The sequence below is a fragment of the Xenopus tropicalis genome, chromosome 7 (assembly GCF_000004195.4).
Source record: "Xenopus tropicalis strain Nigerian chromosome 7, UCB_Xtro_10.0, whole genome shotgun sequence".
Lineage (NCBI taxonomy): Eukaryota > Metazoa > Chordata > Amphibia > Anura > Pipidae > Xenopus > Xenopus tropicalis.
Genome location: NC_030683.2, coordinates 46,137,918 through 46,154,452, shown reverse-complemented (window position 1 = coordinate 46,154,452; position 16,535 = coordinate 46,137,918). Strand labels below are relative to the sequence as shown.

The window sequence follows — 16,535 nt, the reverse complement described above, 5'->3', positions numbered from 1 at the left end:
TAACAGGTAAGTTCTGTAGAATATAATAGTGTTTTATCTGTTATCTGCTATGTGCCTGTGCCTTTTCTCCTTTGAATGGCTGCCTCCATGGCTACCTAGCTTATTTATATAAATTATAGTAGACTTTCTGAAGTAAACACACAACTTTTACCAGTGCAGGGCAACAGCACATTATATTTTAGTTACTTTTATACACTTTCATTTTTTGGTGTTACTGTTCCTTTAACTGGTTCCTGATAAAACTGCCAGTTTGTTTGAATATGATAGGAACCTTAGATTTGCAAAGGGACTTTTTTTGCACTAGCGGAACGGAGCACACAACTTCACCTGGAACTGTCTACACTGGGGTGTGATGTAAAAAAACCCTCTGGAGGCTTGTGAGTTCCACAGGGATTCATATATTTTCAGCATGGACCAGTGCAAAGGGGGCCCCAAGTACATATTTCACCAAGGCCTATAATGCTTTAGCTATACCACTGATAAACAATACTGGGCAGGTACTGATGCTACAAACTTGGTAAAAGTGTCTGAAACCTGTTTCTGATTTATTTAAAACTTACATATTAGTTATACCATAACCTTAAGTAGTTTTGTATGACACAAGGAGATCATCCAAAGAAATTAATGTTATATTTGCCTCTCTGATTAGACTCACAAATTCTCCTATACAACCTATACAATTTCTTTCATTTGCACAACCTCAAGGCTATAGAAGTTATAGAAACAGATTTTATTTTGTCACCAGTTTGTGTTTAGAGACATTAAAAGGGTTTCAAAATCCAGAAATAGGGAACCTCTGTCACAAATAACGTTAGTGCAAGGAAGTTGCCCAAAGGTTTTTTCCTTTAAGTTTGGTATGACGTACATGCAAGAAAACAGCTGTAGGTTCCTTTATATGGCCACAATGGGGTTTGGAAATTTACTTTTAGCAGGAGCAGCTGCATAATACATTAAGTTATGTCATAATTAAATTATAATAGCTCTTGTTTAAGATGTTTTCCCACAGCAAGCCCATTTGGTTAAATATAAAAGTGCCATATTTTCATGGCAAATATAGTTTTATTTTACATTGATATAAGCAAGAAAACATCACAAATGACACAATATAGATATCTACCCTTACTTCAGCTGAAAAGAGAATAGATTTCTATATTGTCACTTTAATGTCAAACAGTTCTGTAGAGAGCCCTGAATGGCATTGACAGCATGTCAATATGCCATTGTGTGACAAAACTTAAACTATTGTATTTAATACAGTTTATCGTTTATCTGCTGTGTAAACATGTGCCTTTTTGATCTATCAACTGCAATATGACTACCTAGCACAGCGGTTCTCAACCTGTGGGTCGGGACCCCATTTGGGGGTCGAACGAACCTTTCACAGGGGACGCCTAAAACCATCGGAAAGCACATATTTTCGATGGTCTTAGGAATAATTTAATGGTTGGGGGTCACCACAACATGAGGAACTGTATTAAAGGGTCGCGGCATTAGGATAGTTGAGAACCACTGACCTAGCAGCTGATTTATACAAACAGTAAACATGCAGCTTAAAAGAATCAACAGCCCCTACCCTTGGATCAGCATTCTGATGTGCACACAAAATGGATTTCTTTGCCAAAATGCATATTCTTGAAATATGCCTTGTGTGCAAGCACCTGGGCCGAAGCAGTGGCTCCGGGTACAAGCACATCAGAAAGCCAGTCCAAGCATGGGGCTATTCTCAGAACCATATGACATTAACCTTAAGGGCTATGGCAAACTAGAAAATTAGGGTTTCCACCTTTTTTTGCAATTAATACTGGCTTTTAGGTTGTGGGCATTGATGTCACTTGGGGGTGGAGAAATTGGTGGACTAGACTGAATGGGCGAATGGGGCGGGGAGGCTTCATTCATCTTCATTCAGATTAACTTGGCATTCATCTTGCAACAAGATTTTAGAAGTTGTGCAATCTGTGGTGTTTTTTCTTTTTCTCTGAAGGGGATTTTGTGATTTCTTCTGTGGAGGGGGATTTGAGAGTTCGCAAAGATTATGAACTTGATCGAGAAAACATCGCCTTTTATAACATTACTATAATGGCAAAGGACAGGGGCAACCCCCCATTCAGCTCAACTGTAAGTAACCATCTGTCAGATTTTACCTTTATGCCTCTGTTGTTGTATGTATGGTATTGGAGTTAAAGCTTCTATTATACAAATACACTGTTATTTATCTTGCATATTCTCTTCTCTAGAAATTATCTGTAATTTTTAGATTTTATATTTACAGATTCTAAAATGTCAGCAAATATCCATCAGATATCATAGTTTGTGTCATTAAAGCAGGTGTTTTAATTCTGGAATGCAAATATTAAATGTAATAAATATTTGTATTTTTTTTTTTTTATCCAGGCTGTTGTTGAAATCAGAGTGTTAGATATAAATGATAATGACCCCATTCTCCTCAATCTTCCTCAAAATATAAGCATCAGTGAGAACACGCCTGTGTCAACCCCTATCACCCGGATTCTAGCTAGTGATGCAGATACTGGACGCAATGCCCTCTTGACCTTCAATATAACTGCTGGGAACTTAGAGAATGCATTTAGCATCAATGAAAATGTGAGATTGCTTCTGATAATTTATTGATATTAAAACACATTGTCACAGAAAAGCAAAGTATGTCATGAAAGTGTGGAGCCTTATTAAAACTTTAATAAAAGCTACAAATTTTTTTGAACATTATATAGAAAGATTAACCTATTCTATCTTATTTTATTTAATATTTTTTTAATGCTAGGCCTTCCTCAATAGCCTCTATATGGACTGTAGTACAAAATACTATTTCATTATCAGGGCTAACTGCCTGTTAGCAACCAGAATTGCATAGTGAAAGTTTTCAGAGAAAAAATGTTTAAATAACTAATAAAGAAAGAAGAATGAATTGTCATAAAATACTTCATATTTATTACTAATTTGTAGCTGCATTTCCCTTTAAAGGGTTCGGTACATTTTGCTCATTGCTGCTTGTGCTACTCATTTGTGCCATAATCCTTACAATGCCAAGTGAGTGACATGCGTTTACAATTTTAAAGGTTTCTATTCTTGCTACCAGTAGCTGGCCAAACTCATAAGCAAGATAATTTAACAAAGCAAGCATCTAGTTTACCCCTGTAACCGGTAATGTTAGAGGCTATCAGCAGATATATTAGTCTGTTACTAATTGTACCTGAACGCTGGGCTATAAATGCATTATGGAAGAAGAATATATTTTTCATAATAGATTCATATTTTATTATTTTTTATGGAAGCATTATAACATATAGTAATAATATAGTTTCCTAGAGTGTGGATTAACTATTGTACATTTTATTTGCAGACTGGAATTGTATATGTGAATCGCCAACTGGACAGAGAAAAAATTTCAGAGTATAAGCTAACCATAACTGTTAAAGACAACCCAGAAAATGCCCGGAATTCTAGGAGGGTAAATTTCAAAGCTAGTGAGGCTGAATTGTGATAAATTAGACTGCATTAATGTGGATGTTATACAAAGTCACTTGCTAAACTGTAGGTATATGGATTCTGTCTGTATGTATATTTGCACCATATATGTATTTTTTAACCAGTGTCGGACTGCCCCACCCAGATACCCCAGTCAGGACTGGCCCAGGTGTCAGTGGGCCCTCTTGCATCTAACTATTTAGCCTATTTCATGGTCATTCCCTATGTCTCTATGGAAACAAAGACACTTGATAGATGGAAGTATAGAGTATAGCATGTAGAGAAAAGAGACTAGGATAATAATGAGTTTGAGGGAGGAGAGTAGGAATTAAAGTTCTAAGAGTGGGCCCATGGTTCAGGATTTTCTGGTAGGCCCCTGCCATCTCAGTCCAACACTGATTTTAACAGGACCTAGAATGTTGTATGCTGGATATCCCTGATTTATGTTTTTATGACCTCAGTTGGAAGACCCAGACTTTTATTACCAAGTCCCTTCTCTTGTCTAAATTTAGTGTCTGGCTTAAATATGGCTAGTTGCCGTGTGTTCTTGTGGCCTATACAGGTATAGGCTCTGTTATCCAGAATGTTCAGGATCTGGGGTTTTCTGGATAAGAGGTCTTTCCAAATGCATTAAAGGACAAGGAAAGGCAAAGTCACTTGGGGGTGCCAAAATGTTAGGCACCCCCAAGTGACTTTAATCTCTTACCTCATACCCCGGGCTGGTGCCCCTGTTAGGAGAAAACAGCACCAGCCCGGGGTACCTGGAGCACAGAACTTTCTCCTTCCGCCTGCGTTTTGGAACGACTAAAGACAGGTGCATGCACAGTAGAGTGAAAAATTGGCTTCTCTGTTAAAGTTCGGCTTTTCACTCTACTGCGCATGCGCGCGCACTGAAGCAGGAAGAAGGAAGCGCTGGAGCTACCCCGGGCTGGTGCTGTTCTCTCCGTACAGGGGCACCAGCCCGAGGTACAAGGTAAGTGATTAAAGTCACTTGGGGGTGCCTAACATTTTCGCACCCCCAAGTGACTTTGCCTTTCCTTCTCCTTTAAAGTCAATGGATACTGTGACTTTATGTCTTGGCGACATTTTTCTTTTCTGTCTTAGCGACTTTTTTATCTCTTTTGCCAGAATTCCGCTGCAAATCCATGCCTTGCTCATCACTAATCATAATGCTAGTATGGGATATGAAATGCTTGTGACCTGAGGTTCTTAATACCATATACAAACTAAGGGACACTCTGCAAAGTGTTTTTTTTATTCAGATATGCTTGTTGAGTGACACTTCTGAGTACAGCGCTCCCTGCATTCAGCAGAGGTGGTCAGCATGTGGTCTACCCCTGGGACACCTGTAGCTTGTGCTTCATTAACAACATGGGCAGTGTGAAGGGACACAAATCGCTAGGAAGTCCTGTACATATGGCTCCATTGCACCTGTCACACAAGACGCAGGTGTTCTGTGTTTGGGCCATAAGGTTTATGGCACTGCTGTCCATGAACAAAACACACTTGTCACCACCTTGATACTAGTAAGTTGCCCAGAGATCAGTCACTGACAGACCTTGATGTCTGGGCTCATTATGGATTGAGCTTTTATGCCTACTGAAAAAGTGCAGGTATGGAATCCCTTATCCGGAAACCCATTATCTAGAAAGTTCCGAATTACGGCAAGGCTATCTCCCATAGACTCCATTATAAGCAAATAATTCTAATTTTTAAAAATGATTTCCTTTTTCTGTGTAATTATGAAACAGTACCTTGTACTTGATCCCAAATAAGATCTAATTAATCCTTATTGGAGGCAAACAGGCCTATTTGGGTTTGTTCAATATTTAAATGATTTTTAGCAGACTTAAAGGAAAAAGAAAGGTAAAGTCACTTGGGGGTGCCAAAATGTTAGGCACCCCCAAGTGACTTTAACCGCTTACCTTTTACCCCGGGCTGGTGCCGCTGTCAGGAGAAAACAGCACCAGCCCGGGGTAGCTGCCGGCGCTTCCTCCTTCCGGCTTCGCTGCGCGCACATGCGCAGTAGAGTGAAAAGCCGAACTTAAACATTTAAGTCGGCTTTTTCGCTCTACTGTGCATGCCCGGCCACCGGCAGTTTAGGAAGTGGAAGGCGGAAGGAGGAAGTGCTGCGCTCCAGGTGCCCCGGGCTGGTGCTATTTTCTCCTAACAGGGGCACCAGCCCGGGGTACAAGGTAAGCGGTTAAAGTCACTTGGGGGTGCCTAACATTTTGGCACCCCCAAGTGACTTTGCCTTTCCTTCCCCTTTAAGTTATGGAGATCCAAATTACAGAAAAATCCCTTATCCGGAAAACCCCAGGACTCGAGCATTCTGGATAACAGGTCCCCTACCTATACTGCCTATTTATTACAAAGAAAAAAGAAATGCTTAAATGTTAAAGCCTCCTACCCAGTACATAGTTCTTTTTCAGAGGTTTCAGTGTGGCACAGTGTCAGGATTCTAGATTCTGGGGTTGTCTGGTTAGGGTTTTTCTAAAACTCCATGTTTAATATTTATTGCAGCATGTTTTGCCATTGGTGTGAATTCATGCTTGGTTTATCAAGCAGACTAATCAAATCTAATTGCATTTAATTGCATGCTCTCACACTGCACATAATTTGTATTAAAATTGGGCAATTTTCTTCTTTTTTTTACTTCTTCAGGATTTTGATGTTCTAATTGTGACAATATCAGACGAGAATGACAATCGTCCTCTATTTACTCAGGGATCATACCTTGCAGAGCTGACAGAGAACTCACCAGAAGGTAGTATATAGCTGAGAAACAGGTTACAAAGTATCAGCAGTAAATTGAAGTTAAATAATAATATCTCTGGTTGCCTATGGTATAAAGAATCTGACCTAAAAAATAAAGCCTACATTGACTGTGATAAAACATAGTAATCCGAAAACAAATGGGAAAAAAATATTTACAGTCTGCTATTTTTAAATGTCAAGTTTTGTAAAGGTGAACTGCCCCTTTAAAGGGCCTGACAAGTGCAACTATCAGGTCATTGGCAACAGGCTTAAGCAACGTGTGAGGCATGGGTTCCCTGTTGCTCAAGCTGTCATTGGAAGAAAAGTATTCGATTAGAAACAGTACTCAGAAGAAAAAATAACCACCTGTAGATTGCCCCTATGTCTCATGTAACCAGCAAAACCAAAGGAAACTGCAAAAGATACACAATGCAGTTAATAAAAAAATAAATAGCTTAGTTGGGTTTTTATTTACATCTTTATAATGCACAAGATCTGTTAATATCCTGTAAAAATATCCTTATAAGCAGTTTAGTTATGTCATCAGTTCTAATTGGTGCTTTAGTGATATACTTTCTGTCACATGACTCATTGAGACTTGTGTATTATAATAAATAATGTACCTCCTGTTGAAAGCTATGAAGATATTAGTCACCTTGGTACTCCATAACCTGTATAAAAGTACTCAGCCTTGCGCCACATGCTTTTATATGGCCATTGAAATTCTAGGTGACTTATAATATCCTTATATTTTACAATAGGGGGTAATTTGTTCACTATATTATCTTTTAAAAGATGTGTAGCCAAGGCAGTTTGAAGGTGGTGAAGAGATACTAGATTAACAGAGGGTATGAAAATACTTCCCTTATAAAATATATTGTTTCTTGACTGAAGTCTACACTCACATGCAGAGCAGTTTTTTTATAAACTTATCATTCACTTGTTCTCAGTATAAAATTAACATGACCTTGATAATATTAACAGCTGTGAAAAGAACATTTTCTAATGAATTCTTTAGGATAGATAAAATCTTTTATTAAGTATGATTATGTTTCGGGTAAATGAATGCCCTGTATCATGAAGTGGACCAGAGGAGTTGAGTGTCTGGCCCACGTGTTCCATATATATGTGTGTGTATTGAATAATGTACCTCTTATTGTAAAATATAAGGGTATCCAAGTTTCAGGTAGTCATGTGATAGAAATTATATCACTAAGGGGCACATTTACTAATCCACGAACGTCCGAAAGCGTCCGAATGCGTTTTTTTCGTAATGATCAGTATTTTTGCAATTTACGGAAAAATCGTGAAAAAGTCACGCAAAATACGAAACAATCACGCCGGCGACGAAAAAATCGCTAAATTTTCGTTTCTAATGCGATTTTTTCCCATTCGGGATTCGGATTCGAGGATTAGTAAATGTGCCCCTAAGTGTTGATTATAAGTGATGGCATTACTAAGCACCATTTATAAGGATATAATTTACAGCATATTCATATATATACGAGTATGGGGCCAGGCTGTTATCCGGAAACGTGTTATCCAGAAAGTTCCAAATTACGAGAAGGCCATCTCTCATTGACTCCATTATAATGAAATAATTAACAATGATTTCCATTTTCTCTTTAATAATAAAACAGTAGCTTGTACTTGATCCCAACTAAGATTTCATTATTCCTTACTGGAAGCAAAACAATGCTTTTGGGTTCATATAATGTTTAAAAGATTTATTAGTAGACTTAGCATAGCGATCCAAGTTATGGAAGGACCCCTTATCTGGAAAACCTCAGATCCCGAGCATTCTGGATAACAGGTCCCATGCCCGTATATGAATTATATATATATATATATATATACAGTATATACCAATTACTTTGAGAAGCAATGTTACCTGCCAAACCCAGGACAGACAGACACATAATATGGACTTGGCTTTAGGGCTTGATTCTTGAATATGAAGATTTCATGTTCTTGGTTAATGATATTGTCAAGGTTTTTCATTAACTAGCAGTTAGCATTCTCAATATGGAAGAAACCTCTTGTACTGGCTTTGACCCAGTGCACATAATGGTTTAGTCAGAAAAACATTCTTATGAATAAGTGGTTAATGCTGTCATATGAGGACCACATTAATTATATGCAAGACATCACAGCACACCTCATTTAAGGATGCTTATGAAATACCAGAATTAATTATTTCATTTCTCCTAACTACTTTATCATGAAATGGGATTGACTATTCTGTTTATTTTTCCAGCAGGAGTTATGGTTACCAATGTCTACTTGATTCAGTCTGCCAGGGCTGCAACAGCCTCAGCCATCACTATAACATGTGTCATGAGGCTTCATCTTGTATTTCTCATTCATTATTAATGTCTGTCATAGCAAAGTCACTGGCATATGCTGTTTTTAAAGGAGGGGTACAAATAAAATTGGACAGAGCAAATAAGCATTCCGCAATGCACTAACATTTTCTGACACTTGCATTTAATTTAGGAACTCCTATCACAGTCTTGAACGGGCCTGTACTAGCATTAGATAATGATATTGGATCAAATGCAGTGGTATCATATAGACTACTTGGAGCTCAGATCAATCTGTTTACCATAAACAATAGCACAGGTGAGTCTCAAATATCTTGTCCTTATTTATCTGGTTTATATTGTCAAGGTTGCCAAAAGAAAAAATCTTTACTTGATGTAGCCCCCAACATGGTGGGTGAAATTAGGATGATTCAATTGAGACCAAGAAATCTTAAGGTGGCCATACACATAGCAATTCCAATTTTGCATGAACAATCGTTCCCACTCTCCACTGACGTTCAGGGCTGAATCGTCAGATATGGAGGTAGAAAAAATAGAAATTTTACTGCCACCGGCCAATTCAGCCCTGAACGTAGATTTTGCTTGGGTGCCTTCATTGGCACCCAATCAAAATTTTTTAACCTGGCCAATCAACAAGTCGACCGATATACACAGCCTTTTGCAATATCGGTCACCTCTTCGAGCCGCCATATACGCACAGAATACAGGGGAATATTTTAAAATTAAAGGCAGGTATACTTTTGTGTATACTTATAAAGTGTCCATGTACCCTGGTATACATAGGAAAGACAGTTTTGCCCTTTAAAAAGAGATTCTTGGTACATAAAGCTGATATTAAAACTGGATGTGAAAGAATGGCGAAAGGGGAACTTAAAGGGGATAAAAATCCTGGGAGCTTTAGATTTTGCCCATATTAACCATCCTGTGAGCTCTTTAAGAGTTATGGTGCCACAGCTTAGTAGGGGTGGAGACAGAGCAAAGAAATTATTGTGTCGAGAATTCTTTTGAATTCAGTGGTTGGAAACCATCATTGTTCTTTAAATGCTTTTTAAATGTCAGGTGATTGGACAGCCAGACATCCTTCAAAAGCATGTAACTTTATAAAACATAACAAGCTTATGCAAATACATAACGCACAACATCGGTAGACACAGGCCAGCCCTATCCTTACAGCCTGGTACAGGGCAGGAGATGGGGTGAGGGTTTAGGGGGCACAGCGGGGGCTCCTGTTTGGGGTGCAGGGGGCACCTTGCAGACCGACCCTGTACAAGTATGCCAGTTGGCTTTTGGCCAGAATGTTCTTTACATGCCTGTATAACATTTACCTGCTGGGAGGATTGCTCCCAGCAGGTCTGAGCGTGGTTGAGTTCTAGACTCAAGCATGTGAACTGTGTCAAACCTGAATGCAAGTGTAACAGTTTAGCAGTGTATTTGGGCATTAAAATGTGGAAAAGTTCACAGATGTCACATGATTTTGAGTAGTTGAATTACATAAAAAATTGGGGGGGCTTTAGTGGTGTAACAGCCCTTTGGGACCAATAGACCCTCCCATATAGATTGTAAGCTCTACGGGGCAGGGACCTCCATCCTCTTGTGTCTTTGACTCTTAACTTATTGCAACTGTATCTTGTATTTATTTGTGCTTATTGTAATACTTTGTATTTATCTATTTTAATACCTCTGTTTATATTAATGTATTCTACTGTACAGCGCTGCGTACATAAGTAGCGCTTTATAAATAAAGTTATACATACATACATACAATAAACAATAACACAGTATATTTATTAGGCAAGAGAACTTAGAGGTCAGGCATAGATTTTCTAGAAATTTAATCAGTAAGTAGCACAAGATATTGGTGCCATTTTAAGCCATAAGTTTAAAAGAGTTAGCGCCACCAACTGGTAGGATTTACCGAGATATTCCATGTGTAGCCAAGCCACAGATAAGCTGGTATACTGCAGTCCTTGTTATTGTGTCTCTAAGTTGCACTGATTCAGTGGGGTTGATGGGTCCATAAGAGTCCAAAGGGCCTTAGTGGGAGGGATGTTGGTCTCTAGGGCTCCTTTTATTTGAGAAAGATAGTTCCTCTCCTTTAAGGGTGTTTAACATTTCCATGGGCTTCATGACTCATTCTACCTGTTGCTTCCTCTTCCTAAATCTCCCAAAAATGACACAATCACTCACAACCCACCTAGAAAATACTTCCTAAATAATCTACTGACTTTCTTCACCCCTCCCCTCAGAAAGAGGATGCTGACACCACTAAGGGATGAAGTCTCCAACAAAAGTTTGACCCCTTATTCTTCATTATAATTGTAAATGAGATTATAAGCAGACCAGTTATTTATATGCATTTCAGAAATGGCTTTATTCTTTTTCACATGTAGGCAATATCTATTACATTAAAATTGCACTCTTTAGGGAAATGTATCATCATATATATTCATTTATAAATAAGATAAGTGTAATAATATTAGTCTTTTATCTTAAAATATATCCTTCATATATACATAAATTATCATTTAGGGTGGGGGTTGTAATAAAATCCATTGCACTGTATACATGCTTATGGATGTGATGTACTTTATCTATTTCTGTGTCAGAGGCTTGCATCAGTATAACTTGGTTACCATGGGGACCAGGATGTATTGTATGGATGATTCAATTATTTGGGTTCCCTAACACAGCAAACAGTTACAGACATTTACTGCATTTAATGAAATTATCCATTTCAATTCCTAGCTCACTTTCCAGGTCATGTTGTTTTATTACCTTTGGTCAATAGCAATATAGGCATTAGTAATCACAAGTAAAAACTAGTTGTAAGAGTTTTCGTTTTTCTCAAAAGGTGTTGTGACTGTAAGAGCCGGTAAGGTAATAGACAGAGAGTCTTTCCTAAACCCTATTTTGGATTTGACCTTGGTGGCAGAGGACATTGGCAAATTGAACAGCACGGCAAGATTGGTTTTAACTGTCTTAGATGCCAATGATAATAGACCCATCTTCAGTCCATCAAGTGTCACTGTTCATCTTCGGGAAAACAGTCCACCAGGTAAGAATATTTTTTTAAAAAAAGGAATGTGTCTTAGGGCATAGCTGTTGCACAATATACAAACTAAAATAATCAAATTCACATGCAATAATATGTATATTACAGTTAAAATCTGAGGACAGTAATTTACCAGATGTAGAGCTTGGTCCAGGTGCCCCAGGCCTAGACCATCAGCCAGGGAACCGGAGGCACTGAAAAACCACATAGGTCACCAAAAAAACAAAAATTTTACTACAACAGTCCAACTTCCTTATACATTTCATGCTCCAAGAGCCCCTAGTCAAGTTTAGGCAATGTCTAAGTGCTCTTGATGCATGAAACACATGTACTGTAGTTGGGATGTTGTATTAATAAAGATTTTTTTTTTAATATGTTTTTTTTAGTACCTATCCCACTTTTTGATATACACCAACTAAAAGAGTGCCTAAAATAATTAGCTTGAACCACATACCTGGCTTTAGATTTTGTCAGGCACCAAATCATGTATGGAAAAATGCCTGTAATCCCACTGGATCTGGAATATTCATCTCTATATAGCAGTAGAGCAAAGTAACTGCAGGATATGGTGTCACAGAAGTACTTGGTAGTAATAATGTTAATGTTTTCCCTGTAAGGCTGTAGCCTATATGTTTCTACTTTGTTACACATGCTTTTTCTGATTTAAAGTACATCCATAAACTCATGATAAAGGACACCATATTGTGCTTCACAAAGACATGTACTGTCAGAACCATTTGATACTAAGAAAGGAAAGTGATTTATAATTCTGACAGTCTGGTATTATTGTAACAAACCCAGGGTAATATTTGAGGTAAATTCTGTTATGAATTGCATTTTTCTAGTTGAGCTGAAAATAATAATAAAAACAGTATTTAGGACCTGTATTGTACTTTCACATCAAGTTCTTCCTTTTGATGCAGCACATGACATTCTGTTGTGTATTTTTAGTCCTGTATAAAAGGGAAATCAAATTGATACTCCCATGGCTAATAGTTTCCTTCGGTATTTAAGTGCTTGAGAAAGAATGGCTGCTGTGAATATTTCAACCAGCAAACTTAAATAACCCTAGCACATATGTTTTTCAAAGTTTTACAGAAAAGCTTAAAGAAAATATACTTTTGAAAGGAAAAATATGAAATACAGAAGTTTGTTTATGGAAAGTTTACTTAGGGCGCCTATATTTATTTATTTCCTTTTATTTATTTAGCGCTGACACATTTGGCAGGGCTTTACAGAGATTATTCTTAATTCACATCAGTCCCTGCCCCAGAGGAGTTTACAATCTAAGGCCCCTAAAACATTTACAGACACTATAGTCAGCAGCCAGTTAAAGGACATATCAACCCAAAGTGTATATTTTTTTTGCCTTATAAAAGAAAACAAAATTCTAAGCAACTTTGCAATTTACATTCATTACTAATTTGCAATGGTTTGTTACTTATTTGTATATATAATCACTATTAGAAGTAGTGTCTGCCTGTCCTTTTCTATTCGCTGCCCTGGTGGCTCTGGCATTTGAAATAATGTAACACAAGGCAGCAGACTGACAGACCTGTCTTACTAGAGGAGACTGACCTTTGCAACATTGTTTAAAAAGTAACAACCAGGAGTTCAGCAAATGCTGCTTTCAATAGCAATTACATTTACAAATAACTTTTAAAGCACTAAACATTTTCAATAAATTCACATTGGAAAGTTGCTTGGAATTATGTTTTCTTTTATTAGGCAAAAAATTATTTTTGAGGTTGACATGTACTTTATCCTGCCTTTATGTTTTTGGAGTGGGGGGGAAACCGAAGTACTTGGGGAGAACACAAACTCCTTGCAGAAAGGATGGGATTAAACCCAGGACCCCAGTGCTCACTGAGCCATTGTGTTGCATAAATATTTTACAGGGGATCTCTGCTGTACAGTCGATTTCAGTTTAAAATACATATACAGTGGTTATATATAATGTTTATAACACATTATATATAATACATTTTTTGTTAAATATTCCCACACTTTGGGCCTGATTCACTAAAGTGCGATTTAACGTGCGCTATTTATAGCGTGCGTTAAAATTTTTACCGCGTCTTAATTTTGGCGATTTTTCGCACGATTCACTATAAGCATACTTGCGCTTTTTTACGCGCGATATTGCATGCGTTATTTAACTCGCGAAGACTATTTCAATGCGGTATTTGCTGGTACATGTGCTAAATTACGCCCGCGAATAGTCACCGCATATGAATGATAGCTTAGAAATAGTGTATAAAAATTGTCGCCGCATATAAATGGTGTATATAAATATTAGCCACATATAAATGGTATCATATAAATAGCAGATGCTTATAAATAGTAGCCACTAGTGATGAGCAAATGTGTTCTGGTTATCTTTAGTGAAAATTAGCAAATCTTTCGAAAGATCCACGAAACGGCAAAAATGTTGTGCAGGCAAAAAAATTGTTGCTGTGACTATTATTTTTTGCCGCTTGTATAAATTTTTGTATGTGCGGTGAATTTTTGCGTGGCAAATTTTTTCAGGCGTTTCGCCATTGGCGGATTGTTTTGCGAAACGCATGAAAAAATCCGCCGCAAAAAAATTCAACGCACGTCCAAAAATTCGCTGCGAATCCATGCCTGGCGAAACATTTCATCACTTGGCCAAATATAAATAGTCGCGCAAATGAACGCATGCCATGTTAGCCATACACGCCAATACTTGCAGAAAATTACTGTATTAAAAATGACCATTTCCCTGCAAACTGGCGGCTGCGTCACTCTAGGGGAAACACATACTTGAATAAATAACACAGTAAGTCCATATTTTATTGCAAAAAATCATTTACTGTACTTTTGTATAATTTTTCGCCTGCCTGTAGTAGGTGTTAATTTTCGCATAGCCGAATGCGATATTTAGCGCGCAAAAGTTATAGTGAATCATGCGATCATATTCTTTTCAGCACGGAAATGAACGTATGCGGTAAAACTAGCGCGAGAAATACCGCATGCGAAAATGCGACTTATCGCATGCGGTAATGCTGTAGTGAATCGCGCGCTAATTGTCGCGTCTTTTTTACCGCAAAAAAGCGTGGGATAAACTTTAGTGAATCAGGCCCTTTATTTCCTGTCTCCATCAAAAAAAGAGTTTATTGTAAAGTACATGTAAACCCCACACACAAAAATGAAATCAGTGAACAGCCTCTTTGAAATCTTTCAATACCTGCCACTCTGGTTGTGCAGAGATTAATAGTAAGGCTGCAGCATCCTCTTAATCACTAAGATTTCCATCTCCTCCTGTAACCCACTCGGCCCCCTCTATCAGGAATTTACTTTGACTTCTGGCTTGTGGGCATGCTCAGTTGTTCTAGGCTCAGATTACTAAACTAAATGCCCACCGGGTGAAAGCTGCTACTTGCTTTAGAAAAATGTGATGGTGCTGGCAAACGGAGGGGATTTATGCTGTACAAATTATGCCATTTGTAGTTAACATAATATAAACTATCTGTTGGTTAAGTATACATTTTGGGGGTTATAGTTTTCCTTTAATTTTGGTAGAAGAAATGAATCACTGTATATTGGCTCTCACAGAATAGTGCATATTTAAAGCTGTATATTGGACTTGAATGCCATTAAATACAAGAGTAAGTTAATGCATGTACAGAACAACGCTTCTTTTCTATTTGTGTGAACTTATCTTTTTTTTCAGGTTTCTCTGTTGTGAAGGTGACAGCAACAGATGCAGACAGTGGTATAAACCAGCAGCTCAGCTACCGAATTGAAAGTGGAGCTCAGGATAGGTTCCTTATTGATGCTTTCACAGGAGTGATCAGAGTAGCCAATGTCACTGTTGACAGGGAGGAAAAAGATACCTACAAGCTTATAGTTGTGGCAACAGATCAGGGAGCTGTCCCTTTATCTGGAAGCATAACTGTTAGCATCCTTATTGATGATGTGAACGACTGCCCTCCTGAGTTTGTCAACCCTATACAAACAGTGAGCGTCTTAGAGTCTGCTGAGGTGGGCACTGTTGTTGCAGAGGTGACTGCCATTGACCGAGACCTTAACCCACGTCTGGAGTATTACATTATTGAGATTTTGGCCACAGACGACACCAATAGTCTTATACCTAACCAACAAGGCGTATTTGAAATTAATTTCAAAACAGGTATATTATTCTTCTATATCAATCATTTTATTCCATACTCTTTTTTCCTTTACCCCTTTTTCTTTCTATTGAGTTGAATTTCCCACCATTGCACTATCCTTTTACACTTTTCTACCCAGTACCTATGTTCCTCCTTATGCTCTGTCCTATATCTTCCTCCTAATAATGCTTTCCTGCAGTCTGTTTTTCTACTGGTTTACAGTATCATTCTACTAACCAACTTAATCTTTTCTTTCCTTTATGGCTCACAATCCTGAAGGTTTGATCTGTTTTCTTTGTAAAAGCCTCTGTCTGACTCATTCATTGTCTTCCTTCATCACCAACATCACCATAACTGTGTGCTGCACCACACTCATAGTCATTGCTGACATGGATACAACCTAACGATGGTAAAGGGCAAGGCATGTCCCTTTATTGGTTGTTGTTAAGCCTTTGCAGACTGAAATTGGGAATAATAATAGTGGGTAGTAAGGGTGAATGAAGTTGAATGTAGTTTATGAAGGAATCAGGTATATGTAATAGCAAATGAGGTATAAAAGATTTTATTCCTTGTCAAAACTGTTCTCCTATTGCAAAGTAAGGATTAAAGCTAACAGCAATGAAAATGTTTGTTTAACCCAAATAACATGAAAAAGCTCTAGTTAATACAAACCACTAGAAATTAAAATAGATATTAAGAATATTGGTTGAAGCCAATGATGTTGTCATATTAAAATGAAAAGCTGAAATGAGACAGTATTGCTAGCAAATAGTAAATATATTACCA

At 37.8% G+C, this 16,535-nt stretch overlaps 1 protein-coding gene across 1 annotated transcript in view; it reads left to right on the top strand.

Annotated features, from left to right (window-relative positions):
• The window catches only part of cdh23 (cadherin-related 23), a 465,229-nt gene that overhangs the window by 414,237 nt on the left and 34,457 nt on the right, over positions 1 to 16,535 (top strand). Inside the window, exons 39-45 of the mRNA XM_031906723.1 lie at positions 1,982 to 2,115; positions 2,392 to 2,601; positions 3,359 to 3,466; positions 6,148 to 6,250; positions 8,737 to 8,862; positions 11,416 to 11,619; positions 15,311 to 15,769. Of these exons, the coding sequence (XP_031762583.1) occupies positions 1,982 to 2,115; positions 2,392 to 2,601; positions 3,359 to 3,466; positions 6,148 to 6,250; positions 8,737 to 8,862; positions 11,416 to 11,619; positions 15,311 to 15,769 (1,344 nt within the window). The remainder of the gene's footprint in view (positions 1 to 1,981; positions 2,116 to 2,391; positions 2,602 to 3,358; positions 3,467 to 6,147; positions 6,251 to 8,736; positions 8,863 to 11,415; positions 11,620 to 15,310; positions 15,770 to 16,535) is intronic.